We start from the raw sequence: 21,494 nt of genomic DNA, 5'->3' as shown, positions 1-21,494 counted from the left end.
TTGGCCATGGGTTCTCAGGATCTGGGAGGAATCATGGTGACTGTCGTTTAATCTTGAATACTGGTGACATCTTGTGGCAGAGATAAAGTACTGCATGTGTGGGTTTTTTTGTTTTTTTCCCATCTGTGTAGGAATTGATTTGTAGGAGGTAACTGTTGCACCAATAACCACTGCACCCTGCTGCCTCCCCTGTATATTACAATGTCCTGACTACTGCACCCTGCTATCTGTCCTCTACATTATGCAGTCCTGACCACTGCATCCTGCTATATGTCCTGTATATTACAATGTCCTGGGTATACCCGAATTCGAACAGCCATATTCGGGTCGAATATAGGGACAACCCGAATTCGAACATCAACACCAGTCCTGACCACTGCACACTGTTGTCCTGTACATTACCTAGTCATGACCACTGCACCCTGCTATCTGGTGTGCACATTAAAATGTTCTGACCGCTTTATTCTGTAAGATGAACTGTACATTACATACCCTAACTACAGTGTTCATGGCCCATAATTGTTCATTGCCTACTGGTAGCAAAGCTGTACGCAGATATTTTTATTATGTTCTTCTATGTCTATAAAGTGACCATGTAAAAAGACAAGGAGTGCTTTCTTTTTCCAGCTTCATGTTTAGTGGAAATCCTTATCTAAATTGCACAACAGAACTTTTACTGTAATATTAATGTCCTTGGTACTCCACATCTTTCACTGGTTCCTGCTGCTGAGCTTCAACTCATTACTGTCTCCTTTAGCACTGCTGGAGGTCATTACTGCATTTTTACTTCCACAAATACTATTAATGTATCTCTTTTACTGTGCTGACACCAATGACTGGGCTTATTTTAGCACTCATTGACCAACGGTGTAAAGGTCACTATGTCACTTACACCTGACCCCTACACTCTGTATGCTGTACAGTATGTTAGATAGATTGTATTCTGAAGTTTGCCTGGGAGACTATCACTTTCACCACAGTAATTAGGGCATATTTTGTGAAGACGTAAACTGCAGCAAATGTGTTCGTGTATGAAGGTGTTAGTCTCGAACATTAAGTATCCCCAATATTAAGTTCAATTCTTTTCTCTCTTCATCATACAACTCGTTACATCATACAACTCGAACTTGTTACAGCATTATCTGCACAGCATTGCTCTGGAGCAGATTTCTGATGGTCTGTGCTAGGAAGCTGCCCATATACTTTGTTATATAGCAACCACGGTCAGCATTCTTGCATACCTGACATAGTAGTAGTAATGGTAGTAGTAGGTTAGGTTGAAAAAAAGACATAAGTCCATCAAGTTCAACCACTAGGGAAAATAAACATATTCCAGATGTAAACTCCTATATGACATACTCAAAAAAAAAAAACCCTGGTACAATTTGCATCAACAGAGGCAAAAAAATCCTTCCTGATTCCATGAGGCAATCAGATGTTCCCTGGATCAACAGTTTTTGTTATCTTTACTTTAAATCCTAATACCCAGTTATATTCTGTGCTTCTAGAAAAGCAAGTGCCCTCTTGTTCTTTGTAATGATCTCAAAGTGAATAATTGGGAAGAGAGTTCTCTATATGGACCATTTATATATTTATACAGGGTGATCATATCCCCCCTTAAACATCTCTTCTCAAGGGAGAAAAGATCCAGGGTGGAGTAATAGCAGAAAATATAATAATAATTGGTCGGTGCTCTGGTTGGATGTATTGGTCCTTCCAACCACTTTACAAAACAAATGTTGAATGCGTATTACCTAATAATATCAGGAGGACTCACAAATTCACCAAAAAATTCATTAACCCCAGGCATAAAGTTCTTAAAAAGGAATATAAAGAGCTTTCAATATCACTTTCATTATGTAGACCCTAAGTATATTATTCAAAAAAGGTCTTGTACCATTTCCAATCCAGTTTAAAAGTCTGCATGTGCAAGTATTCGGAAAAGCCTGGTGCTGACAATCTATGTGTTTCAAGGAATATGCATTCCTCATTGTCAGGATCTAAACTCCTCTATGTAAGTGCAATCAAAACCATAAGCTTGTTTATACAGGAGTAATAACTTTGACTCAGCTAGATCTTAGTCTGTGATGCAGGAACTCAATAGCATCTGCAGTATGAACAAACCCTACAGACAAGCACTATCACAGTTTAAATGGTTTGCAAATAAAGCAAAGTATGTAATGTACAGAGTGCAGGGGTCAGGAGTGTGTAGCATACAGAGTTCAGGAGCCAAGAGTGTGTAACGGAGAGAATGCAGAATGTGTGTAACATGCACACGTACAGTGGTTCCTAATGTGTAATGTAAAGACTGCAGTACTTAGGAGTATGCAGTCCAGGCATGTACAGATTTCAGGGATGAGTAATGTGTAATGTTAATTTTTCAGGGTAAAAGAGTATACCATTTACAGGGTTCCGGGGTTCAGGAACTTCCAGAGTACAGTGGTCAGGTGTGTGTAATGTACTGAGTTCAGGGATCAGTAATGTGTATTGTACAGACTGCAAAGATTAGTAGTTTGTAATTTACAAAGTGCAAGGGTCAGGAATGTGTAACCTCCAGAGTACAGTGGTAAATTTTGTGTAATGTACTGAGTTTAGGGATCAGTAATGTGTATTGTACAGACTGCAGGGATTAGGAGTATGTTATTTACAGAGTGCAGGAGTCAGGAATGCATACCTTCCAGAGTACAATGGTCAGGAGTGTCTGACGTACTGAGTTCGAGGATCAGTATTGTGTAATGTACATAGTGCGGGAATTAGGAGTATGTAATTTACAGAGTGCAGAGGTCAGGAAAATGTACCTTCCAGAGTACAGTGGTCAGCTGAGTTCAGGGATCAGTAATGTATATTGTACAAACTGCAGGGATTAGGAGAATGTAATGTATACAGTGCAGGGGTCAAAGTAAAACTATACATACAACCCAGTCAACAGATTGGAGGGGTTAGGGGAATAGAACTTTGGTAAACATTTTTAAAAAGCCTACTTTTTCCATTTTGGTAAGTTTTTTCTCTGTAATGTTGTTATATACGCCTGGCAGCCCCTGGGACCTCAAAACCCATACCTGCATTCAGGTGATCAGGCTGTTTTTTTCAAACTATGTAACATTGATTAAGAAAAAAATGGGGTAGGCTTGGGTTATGGCCTGTTTGTGGGTGGAGCACAATTAGATTGCTAAACTAAGGAAAAGATTCCGTATATTTAAACATATTATTATTCCTGTTTTGGAGTTTTGGGCCACGCTTAGCCCCTTGACGCATTTCATATTATCAGTACCTTGTTATAACCCCTATGATTAGAGGTATGACTATGGTAGTGCAAAATGCGTCATGCATCTTTGAATCCCTTGTGCTGGAATGTGAATAAAGCACTTAATGAATATGGCATGCTGATGTTTGTCTTTTTCAGTTCTTGATACGATTTTATGGTAGCATTGTCATTTTTGTTGAACAGTGGGGGCCGTTGTTGTTTAGGTTTTCCCAGATTGCCCTTGCACATTGGCTCCTGAAATGTAAATCTGCTGATGGTGAACCGTACTTGCGCTGTGCACGTCAGACTAATTTGTCGTCTCCGCATACAACACAATGAGAATGCAGAAACGCAATTAGAGGAACCCCATAAAAAGCTGAGACCGGGCCTAGTACCCAGTGTTCTCCCCTGTCCCTTTATAGCTTGGTGCACCGCCTGGCACTTTTCAGTACCCACCTGGCTGTTTTGGAGTGCTTAGTTGGGTCACAATACGGGGCTGCCAGCCACCTACAATTTTAACCAACCCAGCTTAAAAACATTTCTGGGATGAACACTGGTGTCATCAACATTGAATTTTATGGTTTAATTTTTAATAAAAGTTTCAAATTCAGACAAAATATGAGATTTTAGTTGTGATTGGGTCAAGGTTTTCATCTCAGGTAATGGAGCGCTATCTCTGTGTTTGCACTTTGTGGCCCCCAGCTTTGCCCTATACACGGTTACACACTCCCCTCCTTGGTGGGCGTGGATCTGCAGTAACACTGCTCTCCGGAACTTTCGTGCCGAAGATCAGTTCCTGTCCGGAGGAGTGTTGGTGTTGTACAGTAGTGTGTCTGGCGGCTGTGTAGTAGGAAGAAGCGGCAGCATGGCAACCATGGCGGTAAGAAACACACGCACAGGCCGGGGGATTGGGCCCGGCAAGAGTGGAGGGGAGCAGGTCACCTACACGGAGGGGATGTATTAAAATTGGGGACAGTGCGCTGTTACCGGGCCAGGTGTTGTTTGAATGAATTACTCATAGTGAGTGTTACCTGGCGCTCAGCTGGGCCTGATTCGGCTCCTCACATCCAGCACTGAAAGCTATAGACAAATACTGGGGCTGCTGTATGCAATGTGGAGCTCATATACATGAGCACATGTGCAGTCATTTCCCATAGCAACCAGAGTATTGAAATGAAAGATCAATTCTGAATAGGTTGCTATGGTCAACAGCTTTTTTTCCCTACTCATCTGTTATTACCAAAACATTACGTGTTTTGGTAATAAACTTATCACACACTGCAATCTTTGTGCAAAAATGGAACATGAGGGCCTGTCCATGCATTCAGATCCATATGTAAATGATGCCATTCAAGCATTGTATTGTGGCAAGTTACCTATTTATACCTGTGCCATTTATAGTGTTATAATATTGGGGATCCTACAAAACATCTGATTGCTATGGTACTGCTTTTTGTTGCTATGGGGGCACCAACTCCCCTGATACAATGGAATGCATTTCCTGGAATTCCAAAATCTTGTGGTGAGGATGGCATTCTGGGCTCCTTACAAGATCTATACTAGTTAGTTTTTGTGTGCACCATTGATCGTAATTCAGCCAGCCATGTTCACAGATCTGCGCTTTATTGGGGGTCCAGGAATCGGCTGTGTGTACAATGTGCTGCAGATCTGACCGGCATTGTGTGTCTGGAAGTGTACGCTTATTATTAAAAAAAGCTAACATGTTTTCAAGCACTGGGTATTTATTTGCATTTGTAAAGCTGCTTGTATTATCCTTTCTGCTTAGAAGTTGTTTTTATTGCATGTAAACCCTAAATATTTTTGTATTTTGAAGTTGTGCGGCACAATGTTAGGCCTGGTTTATGTAAAGTGTTTAATACTGTGCTGCATCAGAATGAAATGGAGACCCTCCATTAGAAGAAGCATGGGCATGATTTCTCTAGAAAGCCCCCTGACCCCTCTGGTACATATGGTCCTTTGCAGCGCTGTGTTCTGGTTTAGTTGGTGCTGAGCATTGATTTCTATCTAAATCATGTGACTCAAATCCAGCAAGTGGCTGTTAGGCCTTGGCACTATTACAGGGAAAGAAGACCCATGCTTCTTCTTTCCTCGTTTCCAGGTTTTCCTGGTATTTCTCTACATATTTATTACTATTCACACAATAGTATTTAGGTGGTTTTATCAATACAGGAAATAGAACTGTATGTTCACACTACAGCCTTACACAGACTTCATATTTATGTTGTTGGAAACAATCTTTCACAGTTGTTTCCAGTAACAGGACACATGAGCAATTTTCTGTTCTATGAAGAGGTAAAGGGGGGAATATGAACAAATGGGAACCCCTTTGTACTCTACTCCATAGGAAAGTACAACAGTTGTCCACATGTAGTTGTTCATCATCCACTATAGTAGATTGATGAACACATTCCGGTTACTGATGTACTAGATCGATGATACAATTGTCTAGCATCTTTACGTAGTATCCAAATGATATTGTTCCCCTGCAAATTGCCCTCCAATATACATTTTCACTAGGAGAATACCCTAATATTGTTTTAGACTTGTGTATGTGAACCAGGGATAAATACTATCTTTTCCCACATCAACCACATTTCATCCATCATCAAATTACTAAATACTTTGTTTCTAAGGACCTTAATTTTATTTTGCATAAAGCTTGGAGTATCTGTATACCTTCCAACCACAATACTGAGATCTCTATAAATATTTGTCATTGTAACAAAACATTTGAGGCTGCATCTCTTTTGTTTGTGGGTTATTGATTTATTTATTTTTTCTAGGCAACCAAGGTTCCAGAAGTTAGAGATGTCACCAGAATTGAGAGAATTGGTAAACATTTTGCATTTACTATAAAATAAGCATCTCTTTGTTACTGTGTTTTTTAAGGGAAATGATTGGAACTTGTAAACAAAATAAGTTTTGTTTTACAGTAGAAGTTGTGCATTTAAATGCCGTCAGTTAACTGTAGGGTACTTCATTTGATATTCTGTGTGTTAAGCTTTTGTCTATAATCATCTTTTGTCCCAGCTGAATGGCTTCCATAGAAACTTCCAAACAGCAAACAGCTTCCCTAGCAACACGGGCTGCCAGGAAGTTGCACTTACACTGGAAAAGTGATATGTTTTACATGTACTTAGTAATTACAATAGTCAAAGATGTTGCACATCAATGATCTACATTGTTTTACATAAAGTATAAAATAGCAGCAATTCTTTTGATTGGTCTTTTGATTTGGTGATCAAGGCCAATCATGTGTGTTTATTGCTTTTTTTATTTATGAAGTAAAATTTATAGACACTCAGGTTCCATGTAAGAGAGGCTGGAGTTGGAGATAAATGTTGGTGTTCTCCACACATACATTATACACAGGCTTGCATTCAATGAACACATGTATGGCATTCAGTATGTTTACTAAAGTAACATTCTGCTGGTCAGTTGGCCCGTTTGAGACTTAATTATAATAAATTGCACAGAGCCTTATGAATACACACACAGATCAACAAGTTGTGTGTACATCTCTCTGTCTAATATACATTCAATGAATGCTTAATGAATTCCTTCCCACATTTATTCTGAAGTCTCAAATTGCTGACTTGAATATGCACCCCCTTGGGGGAAAATGTGCACCTCTCTGAGGAGTTGAAGCACATCCTTCACAGGGTCAATTGTCAACCTGTGCTGCAACATGAGGATTGTATTGAAAACAGTTGTTTTTGACGACATAAAAAAAGAAGCATGTAAGGAGTTTGTAAGAAGCATTTTATATCCCATTAGTGTTTTTCTCTAGTAACAGCTTTTTAAGGTTACGTTTGAGTTCAAACATTTCTCCATCTTCTTTAGGTGCTCATTCTCATATCAGAGGTCTTGGACTGGATGATGCACTGGAACCCCGACCGGTAAATATTATATATCAAGTCCTTAGTGAATAGCTTAATAAAGCAGTCGTTGTTAATTTTATACTGATTATATATTGGATTGTATAGTGTTTTTAAAGTTGAACAAAGTGAAGTTCTCACACAACAAAAAAACATTTCATGCATTGTAAATAGGGATAAAAACAAGCTATTTTTTAATGAAGCATAAATGCACACTGTTCTATTGGTGTTGTAGCAGTGCTACAAGTGTGTATGTATATATACTCATATATACATACATACAGTGAGGGAAATAAGTATTTGATCCTCTGCTGATCTTGTACTTTTTCCCTCTGACAAAAAATGACCAGTTTATAATTGTAATGGTAGGTTTATGTGGGTGTAATGTAGCTGTGAGAGACATAATAAGAACAAATAAACCCCCAAAAACCCAGTGCTCAAAAGTCAGAGCTTGATTTGCATTGTAATGAGTGAAATAATTATTTTATCCCCCATCAACCAGCAAGATTTTAGGCTCCCAAGTGTCTTCACTGTATGCAGGTAATGAGCTGAGATTAGGAGCACGCTCTGTAAGGGAGTGCTCCTAATACAAGCTTGTTAGAGTACCTGTAAAAAAACACCTGTCCACAGAAGCAATCAATCAATCAGATTCCAAACTAGCCACCATGGCCAAGACCAAAGAGCTGTCCAAGGATGTCGGGGACAAGATTGTAAACCTACACAAGGCTGGACTGGGGTACAAGACTATCGCCAACCAGCTTGGTGAGGTGACAACAGTTGGCACTATATTTCGAAAATGGAAGAAACACAAAATAACTGTCTCCCTCGGTCTGGGGCTCCATGCAAGATCTCCCCTCTCGGAGTTGCAGTGATCATGAGAACGGTGACGATGATGATGATCTCAGAACAGCTGGGACCATAGTCACTAAGAAAACAATTGGTAACACACTGCCATGAACGCGTGAAATCTTGCAGAGCCTGCAAGGTCATCCTGCTCAAGATAACACATGTACAGGCCCATCTGCAGTTTGCCAATGAACATCTGAATGATCCAGAGGAGAACTAGGTGAAAGTGTTGTGGTCAGATGAGACCAAAATTGAGCTCTTTGGCATCAACTCAACTCGCCATGTTTAGAGTAGGAGGAATGCTGCCTATGACCCCAAGAACACCATCCCTACCATCAAACATGGAGGTGGACACTTTATGCTTTGGGGGTGTTTTTCTGCTATTGGGACAGGACACCTTCACCACATGGAAGAGAAAACGGACAGGGCCATGTACCGTTAAATCTTGGGTGAGCACCTCCTTCCCTCAGCCAGGGCATTGAAAATGGGTCATGGATGGGTATTCCAGCATGACAATGACCCAAAACACAAGGCCAAGGCAACAAAGGAGTGGCTCAAGAAGAAGCACATGAAGGTCCTGGAGTGGCCTAGCCAATCTCCAGGCCTTAATACCATAGAAAATCTGTGGAGGAAGAAGGTCCCAGTTGCCAAACATCAGCCTCAAAGCCTTACTGACTTGGAGAGGATCTGCAAAGAGGAGTGGGACAAAATCCCTCCTGAGATGTGTGCAAACCTGGTGGCCAACTACAAGAAACGTGTGACCTCTGTGATTGCCAACAAGGGGTTTGCCACCAAGTACTAAGTCATCTTTTTCAAAGGGATCAAATACTTATTTCACTCATTACAATGCACATCAAGCTCTGACTTTTGAGCACTGGGTTTTTTAGGGTTCTTTTGTTGTTATTTTGTCTCTCACAGCTAGAATAAACCCACCATTACAATTATAGACTTGTCATTTCCTTGTCAGAGGGCAAACGTACAAAATCAGCAGGGGATGAAATACTTCTTTCCCTCACTGTATATATACATACATACATAGCCCTATAAAGTTTCCTCTTCCATAACATGCTAAGCTGTGGTGCATAGATGTGAGCCAGCCACACAGGGATTGATGGCATTTCTTCTTGAAATAAATGAGCTTTGCTACATAGAAACAGACATGTATAAATTGTCCTTTTTATGTATTGGACTGAGAAATTTTGTACTAACTTCTTTTTTTACACTACTCTGTGCTGTATGCAACAGTTTGGGATGCTTTGCAAGGCTTTCAGAACAGTTTGGTAGAGACTTGCTATGATTCCTCTGGCTAAGTGGTGAGAAATATTAAAGCATTCACACAAAGGTGTTATGAAAGCCTGGAATCTGGTGTGTGGCTAAGGAGTAAAAAGTCAGCAATGGCATCCTAAGTACATTTACCAAGAAAGGCTATCATTAATTTAAATGAAGTCCCCTTATTTTGCACTAACCAAACTTAAAAAAAAAAAAAAATGCTTAGATGAGTTAAGTGAATAATTTGTGGCTTTCAGCTCTTATATAACTGATTTAGGTCACCATAGAAGAGATGACAGCAAAGTCACCCATTAAAATGACAATAGCCATGTGCACAATTTTTACCTTAGGTTTTGTGTTTCATAAGACATTTATTTCTGCAGGTATCACAAGGCATGGTGGGACAGCTGGCAGCTCGGCGAGCTGCTGGTGTTATTTTGGAGATGATCAAAGAAGGAAAAATAGCAGGAAGAGCAGTGTTAATAGCTGGACAACCTGGCACAGGAAAAACTGCAATTGCTATGGGTAATACACTAACTTATAATAAAACACACGTTTTTCCGAATGTCACTTGTTTGTTAGTTCACATGACATCTACTTTCTAATTTATTTAAAATGTAAAACTAGAATTTAGTAGTTAGTACAATTTTGTAAAATGGCAAAAGTTGTTGTCTTTGCACCTTATAATACTTGAGGTTTTGCTAAGATCTAAAAGTGTCATTAATGCATGCTGTAAAGTTTGCTTTAAAGCTGAACATCAAGCAAACTAAATAACACACATAACACCCTATAATCTGTCTGTGTATAAGACAATGTACATGTTACCTTTGTTTTTCCTATAGGTATGGCTCAAGCCTTGGGCACAGATACACCTTTTACAGCCATCGCCGGCAGTGAGATCTTTTCCCTGGAAATGAGCAAGACAGAAGCTTTGACGCAGTCTTTCCGGCGGTCCATTGGTGTTAGAATAAAGTAAGTGAGCTACCTTCTATCCTCGTTTTTTAAAATGACCTAAATATGTCCAACTTACATTGTAAATTAGCCTTTTTTCAGTTTGTGTTTTTCATACTTCTTGGCAAGTTAATTAAACATATTATTAGTGTGCTGCTTACCCACAATGCGCTGAAGCCCATTTTATAACTGTGCTTTTGTCTTAAGGCACTAGAAACTTGTACCTCTAGGTATGGAGGTGCACATGACTCATTCCATGTGTCAGTGCTGAACCATTCAGAGCTGTCACATTAGTCCATAGTCCCATGTGAGCTGCAATTCATAGCTTAGATAGCACTTAATAGGTAAAGCACAGGTTTGCGTAAAAATAAAAACTCCAGCTTTTTAAATATACTACTATATATGTATTATTAGGTGTTTAAACATACCTTTGCTGATTTGCCATGGCTTTTGCTCAGTAGGTATTAAATACAACACCAGCCAGTGCAGCTTCTGAAAATGTTTTCAGCACTGAAATGCCTGTCACATTGGAAGGCCTAAAGCAGGGGTCGGCAACCCGCCGCTCTTCAGCCTCCGTGTTGTGGCTCCCTTCGGCCGCCGACGGGAGATCCCTGATGGGGGATCTCCTTTCTCCCGTAGACACTGCGGAGAAGAGGGATTACCCTTCTGGTGTTCTATTGAAAAAATCTACCCGTGAAATAAATCTACTAGCGGGCATATACAAATGGGTGTGTACAATGACGTCATCGTCAGGAAAGTTTCATAGCTGTGTTTGTGTATGAATGCAGCATATCATGTGCAGCCTTACATCTCTCCCTGTACAAACCTCCCTGGGACACCTGTGGCTAACATCCCCTAAAATTTCATCACTAAGGCATTATCAGAAGATAAAGAATGCCCATCAAAAAAATCTACCCTCTTACACCCCAATTTCTCAGGATTGAGGGGGTACAGGTGAACAAAATAAAAGGTGCAAATGGGGGACACCTGTGGCTAACACCACCTAAAATTTCATCATTTGGCCATCTTCAGAACATTAAAAACTGCCCATCAAAAAAAATGACCCTGTTACACATTGCTGGAGGCTTCAAGCACCTGATCCTCAATTTCTCCCCTGGTAGACTTTTTTCACAGGTAGATTTTTTGTTAGAACACAGGCGCCTCATCTGTGGTGGGCAGAGCTATCTGCGCGTGACTCAAGGGAGTCCCTGCTGCTGATAGGAGTCCTGTGTTCCCAGGTTTTTATCCGGAAACAAACATCAAAGCGCATTATTGTGCCACGTGGGACACGGGACTGGATACATATAAGGAGAAGCAGCTCCTTCATCTTACTCGGCACAGAAACACTGATACTAAGGCTGGAGACACATAACGTCACCAATGGGCAGCAGAATTTAAATGTAATTTTCCTAAGGTTTAATCCTACAATGTAATATTTGATCACCATAATTATGTAGGCTATATATGAATTTATTTTTGTAACTTTATATTAATATTATATATATTAAATTGCTTATTAATCTATGTATTAATTGCCAAATAAATTACCTATTAATTTTGGAAAATGAATTTTGATTGCTGGACTTTAAAATATAAAGGTATTTACAAGAAAGAACTGATTACTTTTAGTGTAATCCAGAGTCACAAAAAAAAAACCTACTTACCTTGCTCCGTTGGCGTCCCCCTGTGTCCTGCTGGTCCCCGCAGCTCCTCGGGCAGCGTCCCCCCTCTTCGATCTTCTCCCAGTGACTGCAGTGACGATCTACGGTGTTTCCCGGTGACGTCGGTGCGGGCGGAAGGAGCAGCGGGAAATTCTAATAATTTTGTGTTGGATTCAATACAAAATAGTTGTATTGAGTCAAATACAAAGAAATCTTGATAAAATATATATTTTATATATATTATACATGCTACTGTACAGTTTTATTACGTTTCACGATTTTTTTTATTTCTTTCAATTTTTGTGTTTTTTTTTTAATTTAAAGTTTATTATTAAATAATGGACATATTTCGGTGAGTTATGCCTGAGAATTATAGGCCTACAATGTAAAATAAATCTCCATGCAAAAAATGTAATGCTTTTTGCATGGAAAAACAGACAGAATTAGAACGCTAGGGGGTATTCCTGAGTATATTAAATCGTGTGAAATACAATAAATATTGCAAAAATTCATAAAATAAAGCATGATACTAGGGGCATAGTTAAGTGTTTAATTTATTTCAAACTAGGCCTACACATGCACACTGTACTTAATGTTTGTTGTATACTGTTGCTGTAACAGATAAATATAAAAAAAAGATTAAAACTTTTTAACGTTTATAGGCTGTTATGTTTTGTGGCTCCAGACTATTTTTCTTTAGTGGAAGAGGGGGAAAAATAGCTCTTTGTTAGTAAAGGTTGCCGACCCCTGGTCTAAACAAACACAGTTCATTCTAGAGCTGTATGAAATACTTCAGTAACAGCATACTTTTAGTATGATTGGGCTGATTAAAAAAAAATAATTTTAGGTAACTTAGTCAACAAATAATTTTAGTGCACTGCAACTATAGTTACTCATTCATTACAATAATCTTTTTTTTTTTTTTTTTTAAACCATGCCATATTTTGTGCAACCAACTGCATGTTATTTAACCTCAACCTTTGTGCATAGTGTTAAGGCTAATATCACATCAGACTGACACTAATCATGCTTCACCAATAGCAGGGTCATGTACCTTGTAGATCCTTTCACTTATCTCTTTGAAATGGCTCTTTCTGCCCAAAATCCTTCCAAATATCTCTCTCTGGTAAGGGGCAACAACACAACAAAATTTAGTAAAGGAGCGATACCAAACTGATAGGTGGTCCTGGTGAGCCAGGCCATATACAGTTGTAGAAACAAAAGTTAGCAGTCCATTGGTTAAAAGAAAAAAAGTTTTTATTACTGTTGTAGAACTTGATGTATTATTTAAATGGTAAAATATTTGTAATACAAACCTACTTTGTTTGTCTTTCTAGGGAGGAAACAGAAATTATTGAAGGGGAGGTTGTGGAAGTTCAAATTGACAGACCTGCAACAGGAACAGTGAGTTGATTTTATTTCACATTTTATTTAGTAATATTACAAGCAAAATCTTTACACAAAGTAATGTAAAACTTTAATAATCTAATCAAACATTGGGACTTTTGAGGCAATATTTACTAAATATTAAAAAAACTGTAAAACTTTAAAAAAAAAAACGTTTTAAATAAAGTTGTGATGTTTTATTCAATTTTTAAAAAGTATAGCTTTGTTTCATTTTTGTATGAACCAAATCAATTAAAGTTTATGAAAGTTGGCTTTTTAAATTGTTGGTAAATACTGCCTCAAAAATCCTGATTTTTGACTATATTAATAAATTTGTGATTTGTATAGGGATGTGGCATATGGTCATATTGTCTATAGTGTCTGGAACTTCAGTTAGTTACTTGTAATTTATTGCTAAACTTAAAGTGGGACTAAACCACCTGCATGTTCGCCTTTGCTGACATATTTGCCCAGGTTTCTGCTTCATCAAATGAGTCATCGTTTTCAACTGCATTGATTGGCCTACTAGCTATGAATTCTGTCAATTCCATTCATTTGTATAGAAGTTCATTAGTCCTGCCCCCTGGGCAATGCTGAACTATTAATAGGCAGCAAGTTTACACTTTAAATTAACATGTTCGCAAACAGCAAAAACCTTCCTGCTAGTAATTTTTATATATTTCTTGTTAATATGGTTCTCCAAATGTCTATCCATGCTGGCTACCTGAAAACCTAGGTACCGTGTTTCCCCGATGATAAGGCAGGGCCATCAAATAAGACAGCCCCCCCTTTTCATGTTAAAATGAAAAATAAGCCCCCCCCCGCAAATAAGCCACCCAAAAAAAATAATTAAAACATACTCACCCGATACCCGGATCCTGCGTGTGTCTGGCTGCAGCAGCGTCTCTCCTCTCCTCTGCCAGCATCGTGTTTTCTCCTGTCTTGTAAAGCAAAGCGAAAGAAGCCGGCACAGCGCCACCTGCTGTTCCCCTGTCCTAACTGCCGTGCAATAGAAAAAAAGCACAGCGTGATCAGAAGAGGAATTTGAATGACAGAGTGATCAGAAGGAGAGTTTGAATGACACAAGATGATCAGAAAGGGAATTTGAATTGCACATGAGTGATCAGAAGGGGACAATGATTGGCACAGATTGATCAGAAGTGGACATGAATGGCTGTAGTCTTCTTCATGGGTAAATAAGGCATCCCCCTGAAAATAAGCCCTAGAGCATATTTTGGCCTTCAAAAAAAAATAAGACAGTGTCTTATCATCGGGGAAACAGGGTATTTGATCAAATGATCTCAGCAAGAGTGGTCTGGTCCTAAAAAGCTGCGTCAACATTTAGATTGGCTAATCCTTTTGTTCTGCAGAGTTTGTGCACCACATGCTTAGTTTTTCATCTATGTGGCAAGGGAAGGCCAGAACATCTGTCAGCTTTCTGTTTCTGTCTGTTTTCTGGTGACTGTTGTCACAATGACAGTGGTAAAAGTGAAGGGAAATCATTCTAAAAGATCCCCCCAGGTAGTAAAAACACAGTGGTTCTAAATGCAGAAAATAATTTTATTTTATTTCCACTTGCCTATAAATCTTTTCTAGACTATTATAAATCTGTAAATATTAGCTCTGGGTTGGGTTAACTTTATAATATATATTTTATTGCTGTATTGTTTGATCTGCATATTTGTGTGGAATTATATTGTGTAGTTCTGTATTAGTGTTTATATTGCTTGCATTCTTTTATTAAGGGTGCCAAAGTAGGTAAACTCACCTTAAAAACAACAGAGATGGAGACTATTTATGACCTTGGAACAAAGATGATAGAATCACTGACAAAAGAAAAGGTGCAAGCTGGGTAAGTTTAATATTTTGTAAGTATACAAGCATTGTACGTGGCATAAACTACGAGGACTAGTATTTTTAGTAAAAATATGATGGATTAACACTTTTTTTTATGTTTTAGGGATGTGATAACAATTGATAAGGCCACTGGGAAAATCACAAAACTGGGTCGGGCATTCACCAGGGCTCGGGATTATGATGCCATGGGATCTCAGGTATGAGAACTATATGACTGGTGACTACTAGATTTTCTAGTACAACTTCAGATCATTGAGTTACTCTTTTTCCCTTTTTAATGTTTCAGACGAAGTTTGTACAGTGTCCTGATGGAGAACTGCAGAAACGCAAAGAAGTGGTGCACACCGTGTCCTTACATGAAATTGATGTAATTAACAGCAGGACACAGGGATTCCTTGCTCTGTTTTCTGGTACGTCACTTAGAGGATACATTTTTGTTGTTTGAAAAATCATTCATTAGTAAAATGTATGATATGAATCACTGCTGTTCTGTAACATAAAGGCTTTGTCCTTTGGAAGATTACATGCATCTGCAAATCACAAAATATTAGAGAAACGATCTTTTAAAAAATTGTTTTAAATCCGTGTTCTAGGAGTGACAGACATTGTAAACTATTAAATTGCTGTATTCCTGAAACGTTTTAGTTTACCATTTATCCCTAAAATCTTTGTACAATCATTTTAACATTACCTTCGAGGGCCTAAGATTGCCATGTCTATGAAAGGATAATCATACTTTTTACAGTGATGATCACATATTTTAATACCTAAATTTGCAATAAGAAGTTCAATTTACTCAAATCGTGTACTGATTGCAACCTTTTCTAGTCATTGGGTGCCACTTTTTTAGATTTGGTAATAAGTGACAGAAATGTGAAAAAAAGGTGTTTAAAAAAAGGTTCTTGTGAACTCCATTGTAGTCATCAGCATTGGCCGCTATCAAAAATGTTCGCGTTTTCAATAATTAGGCTCCTAATTTAAAATCTGGCATCACTTCTGTTAGTGAAAACAAAGGTTTATGGGGAGTCATTTCTTACTGTGGTTATCATTTATTTGGATTCTGTATTTATTTCTGTACCTTTCTACCTCCATTAAAGTGCAAAATTCATAATTCCCCAATTGATTGCCTTGGATTACAGGTGATACTGGTGAGATTAAATCAGAAGTCAGGGAGCAAATCAATGCAAAGGTGGCAGAATGGAGAGAAGAAGGGAAGGCAGAAATCATTCCAGGAGTAAGTCTTCTATTTTTTTTTTCTACTACATTCATTGTGCTAGTATTAAAAATACTATATTTTAAAAACAATGTCTTATAAATGTACCAACTGTGTCTTCCATCAGGTGTTGTTTATTGATGAAGTTCACATGCTGGATATCGAATGCTTTTCCTTCTTGAATCGAGCTCTGGAAAGTGATATGGCACCTGTTCTCATCATGGCTACAAACAGAGGTATCACAAGGTACGATTAAAAAAAATGTAAATTATTGCTACCTAAACAAAATAATTATAAATAAACTGCATCAGTAAACCCATGTAAAAAATAATATTAATACCTGTAACAAAGGTTTCTGTCACTGGGTAACATATGATGTATCAGGTGTGCTGCAAGATATGGAGGAGTATGATGGGAGGTCTGAGCTAGAGACTGTTCTGTGATTTCATAGGCTGGCAAGTATAGTCAGAAGTATATACTTCCACAATATTTAATCTGTAATTGGGGTTTGGTACTTTTTTTTTTGATAATCCATTACAATGTCTGATAGTGGTTTCTTGTAAGAATAGCACCCTTGAATAAAGGATATACACATTTAAAGCCTATTCCTATAAGGGGAATAGGCATTGTCCCCAGCAGATAATTACCAGCTTCTATTAGCATTTGAAAAGGTTTTTTGATGTGCTTATGCATCAAGTATTCCTTACAGTTTGTTGTATTTGTAGGATTCGTGGCACAAATTACCAGAGTCCTCATGGTATTCCCATTGATTTACTGGATCGATTACTGATTATCTCCACTTCACCATACAACGAAAAAGAAACTAAACAGATCCTGAAGATCAGGTAAGGCTTGTATTAAGAAAAGTTATCACTATACAGGAATAGGGTAATTTAACCCTTTTTCCATATGAATGTGTCAATACTACATAGTTGTGTGTTGAGATCTTCATGCAATTTTTTCCCTTCTATTTTTTTTTTTTAACAAAGGATTTAAAATTTCGGTACATTTTGTTAATTTTTTTTTTTTTTTGCATTATACCACAAATATAGCCAAAAGTCAAAAGTTGCATTTATGACAGTTTCATATATCCTAAATAACCAACTATGTTTTCATGATGTACAAAATAGTTGTTTCTAGTTCATATTCATTTTAAAAAGGACTGAGATGTTGTGGTTTGATTTAATATTGTAAGATTAATCAAAATGGCAAATGGACCACGTAAGGGAAGTCAGCATTGTCCCCAGTAGATAATTACCAGCTTCTATTAGCATTTAGTTACATAGTAGGTTAGGTTGAAAAAAGACATAAGTCCATCTAGTTCAACCACTAGGGAAATAATTATATCCCGGATATAAAACCTTATTAGACATAGTTGGTCCAGAGGAAGGCCAAAAAAACCCTGGTACAATTTGCTTCAACAGGGGGAAACAATTCCTTACTGATTCCATGAGGCAATCGGATGTTCCCTGGATCAACATTCACTGTTATTTTTTACTTTAAAGCCTTAATACCCAGTTATATTCTATGCTTCCTGAAGAGCATCCAGATTTTTCGTGAAACAATCTATAGTAGTTGCTGAAACTACTTCCTGAGGGAGCCGATTCCACATTTTCACAGACCTTACAGTGAAGAATCCCTTCCTTATCCGGAGCTTAAACTTCTTTTCCTCCAGAAGCAAAGAGTGCCCTCTTGTTCTTTGTAATGATCTCAAAGTGAATAATGTGAAAGAGTTTTCTATATAGACCGTTTATATATTTATACAGGGTGATCATATCCCCCCTTATACGTCCCTTCTCAAGGAAGAATAGATTCAGTTCAGCTAATCTCTCATAGCTGAGCTCCTCCATTCCTTTTATTAATTTAGTTGCCCTTCTCTGCACTCTCTCCAATTCCACAATGTCCTTTTTGTGAACTGGTGCCCAAAACTGGACTGCATATTCCAGATGTGGTCTGACCAATGCTTTGTACAGGGGCAAATTTGAAAAGGTTTTTTATGTGCTTTTGCATCAAGCAGTTTTTGCATTCACATTGACATAATTTGAGAGGAAAGTAGTTGAAAACACTGACTTCTTCATATTTTAAGCTATAATAAGCCACAAACTAGCTAGAACCTACCACAAACCTTTTTCCTGGTGTTCAATTCTAGTCTTCATTATTTGATGTATTTATTTTTTAGGTGTGAAGAGGAAGATGTTGACATGAGTGAAGATGCCTATACTGTACTGACACGGATTGGTCTGGAAACATCTCTGAGGTACTCCATGCAACTCATCACTGCTGCAAACTTGGTCTGTAGAAAAAGAAAGGTGAGTTATTTCTTATTTTCAGATTGGTTATTGTGGTTTAATGAGTGTTCTATACATCCATAGAATTAAAAAAAAAATCTCCTGGGGTCAGTGGCCGTTATGTTAACACAATATGGGCCTATTTAAAAAAAAAAATTGGACAGAACATTTTCGCCCCCTTTGTATATTCTTCACTCTTAGACACTATTAGATCTCCACTTTTTAACACCACATTTAGTTGGAACATGTGATGGTCAAGTTCTTTTTCTGTAGCACCCTTAAAGTCATAATCAGAAACTCTGTTAACTTGGATGGAGTATGGGTAACCCACTTTTCAAAGTGGAGAACACTAAAGGCCACCAAAGGTGTTCTTTTGAGGTGACAAAATATAGTGAATGGGGCATGTAAATGCACATGTGGCATAAATAATGACATTTTTCTGGGGAACAACTTGTTCACACCTTTCTACATGAGCTCTAAAGAGTAGTTTCATGCCAACTTCGTTGTTATCACATTGTGGTTATGAGTTTTAGGGACACACCACCCCAAATCTTGCAGTGCCAAACCTTGCTATTGCCACAAGCAGTACCTGTAATTATATAACTAGTCAACTGAGAAAATGTCAGTATTTGTATGAACAGTTCAGAAAGTTCAATAGCCTCTACATCAGGACCAAAACTCAAAGTTGTGTGGATTTTTTTTTCTGTGTGAATGAACGTGTGTAACCTTTTGGACAGCATTTGCATGCATAATTTACCTATATTTACCTAAATTAATTCATCCCCCCCCAACATCACCAATTATACTTGAGTTGATTTGTGCTGAATTGGGCCCTAGATTATGTCCCTGTGAAATATGCATTAGGTACAATATATTGTAAGAACCTATGGGGGCACAGACTGATCTAATTGGTTCAGTGTTCTCTGTATCTGGGTTATTTTGGCTCTTTATAAATGTATTAAAATATAAACCTTATATACAATATTAATTCATGAAACAACTAGCTAATAATTGATGATTGTTTTGTTTTTAGGGTAATGATGTCCAAGTTGATGACATTAAGCGAGTATACTCTCTCTTCCTTGATGAATCCAGATCAACACAATATATGAAAGAGTACCAAGACGCCTTTATGTTTAATGAATTGAGTAAGTGTACGTTCACACTAAAAACATAAACTAAACACTAATCATTCGATATAGGATGTGATTGGGTAAATTACAGCAAATGATTTTCAGATTTGAATAGAAAAAGAAGAAATCCTATGCAATACAATGTTATAAAGGGTGCCATCTAAAAGCTAAGCAATTTAAATAAAATTCACCCTTAATTGTTCCAGCACTTTTATTCTTTCCGCTTGATATTTCCTCAACTGCTGAGTATTATTGCTATGAAGTAGACTGGAAGTCCTGGAAGAGGTGTTGTCCGTATTGAAAGAGGTTTAGGAACCAAATTAGAGATTTTATTGGTATGAAATAGGTTTGGGTTCCCATTTAGAGGTATTGTTGCTAGGAAAGAGTTTGGGGTAATTTTTTTCCTAGTATAATTTTTAATAAGTAGCATCTGATCATCTCATTTATTTTCTGTTTTATTAGAGGCATAACTTGTGCTGTCAGCCCTCTTTAATGATTATTTTTCTGTATTTGTTTGCAGAAGGAGAAACAATGGACACGTCTTGATGATCTCCAAAATGGTTTAACAAGCTCAATGTATTATGCTTCTCCCTTATGTTGCTTTAGTTTCATCTTTTGTCACATGCCTTAATTTGTTTTTCCTGTTCTTTTATATTAAAACAAAACTAAAAAAAGTAAAGCATTTGTGTTTGAATTTTCATTGCAACATAATCATAATATAACGTAAAAATAATTTCTTTAAATTATAATGACCAGACAGATTTAAGTTTTCTGTGAAAAATTCATTTGAATCCTTTGATTCCTATTAGTTATTAATTTTTTTTCACAGTAAATCGCATTGGCTTGTATCAGCAACCTTATCACTGACCTCAACTTGCCCAGCAGCTGCATTGCCAAATAGAAAACTTGTTTGGTTTTCTAGCATTGCTCCCCTTCTGGCTGTGATGATACAGAATCTTTACTTTCACTTAAGCTACGTACACACTTCCAATTATTATCGTCGGAAAACGAACGACGAACGTTCCTGCACGATATATATGAACGATCATATAGCACCGATCCTGCACATAGAGGTAACGACACGATCGTTCGTAGATATTGTACACACAATAGATACGATCGTTTAAGCGATAGAGGAACTATGTGCACGACAGGAAAGTGAACGGACGTTCGTTCATGACGCATGCTCAGANCATGTACGATCAACGAACGACCGTACACACGAACGATGTTCAACGATCGTCGCCCAATCCGATCCGCCGGTCCGGTCGTTCGTTTCCAACAATTTTCCTCGTTCGTCGGCGTCGTTGGTTACTTTTTTACCAATGATTCTTTGCCCAATCGATCGTTCGTCGTTCGATTGGAACGATAAAAATTGGAAGTGTGTACGCACCTTAAGGGTTTTATTGCTGTCCTAGCAATCACCAGTGTCGCAATAAATCTTGAACATAATAATACACAATGTTTTATGAACTATGGCACTAAATTGCATGTATTTCATGCAAACCGAAGTCAGTAGCACAGTAAAGCAGCTTGTATACTGATGAATGCTCATAACCCTGCATGTAGCACCCAGAAACCAAGTAAATGTGTGAGTATACTAGACACAAAATAATATTTAGCACCCTATTGCTGTTAACACATTTTATTGTTACAGTGCAAATGATTACTAGGTTCTAAAACCTGGCAAAGAATATTCATGAAACAATGAAAAGGGGTGTTTTACATTATTCCTGTCATGATATAT

The 21,494-nt window shown here is 37.9% G+C and overlaps 1 protein-coding gene across 2 annotated transcripts; it reads left to right on the top strand.

Annotated features, from left to right (window-relative positions):
* The first annotated feature begins 4,021 nt into the window (after positions 1 to 4,021).
* On the top strand, positions 4,022 to 20,426 carry RUVBL2 (RuvB like AAA ATPase 2). 2 transcript variants are annotated; one of them, XM_072426046.1, is made up of 15 exons: positions 4,022 to 4,124; positions 6,049 to 6,097; positions 7,109 to 7,164; positions 9,642 to 9,783; positions 10,101 to 10,230; positions 13,208 to 13,274; positions 15,002 to 15,108; positions 15,217 to 15,310; positions 15,400 to 15,523; positions 16,253 to 16,347; positions 16,454 to 16,572; positions 17,052 to 17,171; positions 18,506 to 18,635; positions 19,648 to 19,762; positions 20,268 to 20,426. In XM_072426046.1, the coding sequence occupies exons 1-15, from the start codon at positions 4,110 to 4,112 to the stop codon at positions 20,291 to 20,293; spliced, it is 1,389 nt and encodes a 462-aa protein (XP_072282147.1). In that variant the 5' UTR covers positions 4,022 to 4,109; the 3' UTR covers positions 20,294 to 20,426. The 2 variants fall into 2 exon arrangements, with proteins under 2 accessions (XP_072282147.1, XP_072282148.1); XM_072426047.1 differs by having other exon boundaries at positions 19,648 to 19,768.
* Positions 20,427 to 21,494: the final 1,068 nt, after the last annotated feature.

This window comes from Pyxicephalus adspersus, chromosome 11 (genome assembly GCF_032062135.1).
Source record: "Pyxicephalus adspersus chromosome 11, UCB_Pads_2.0, whole genome shotgun sequence".
Classification (NCBI taxonomy): domain Eukaryota; kingdom Metazoa; phylum Chordata; class Amphibia; order Anura; family Pyxicephalidae; genus Pyxicephalus; species Pyxicephalus adspersus.
The sequence above is the reverse complement of the archived record's forward strand: the minus strand, read 5'-3'. Positions and strand labels throughout refer to the sequence as shown.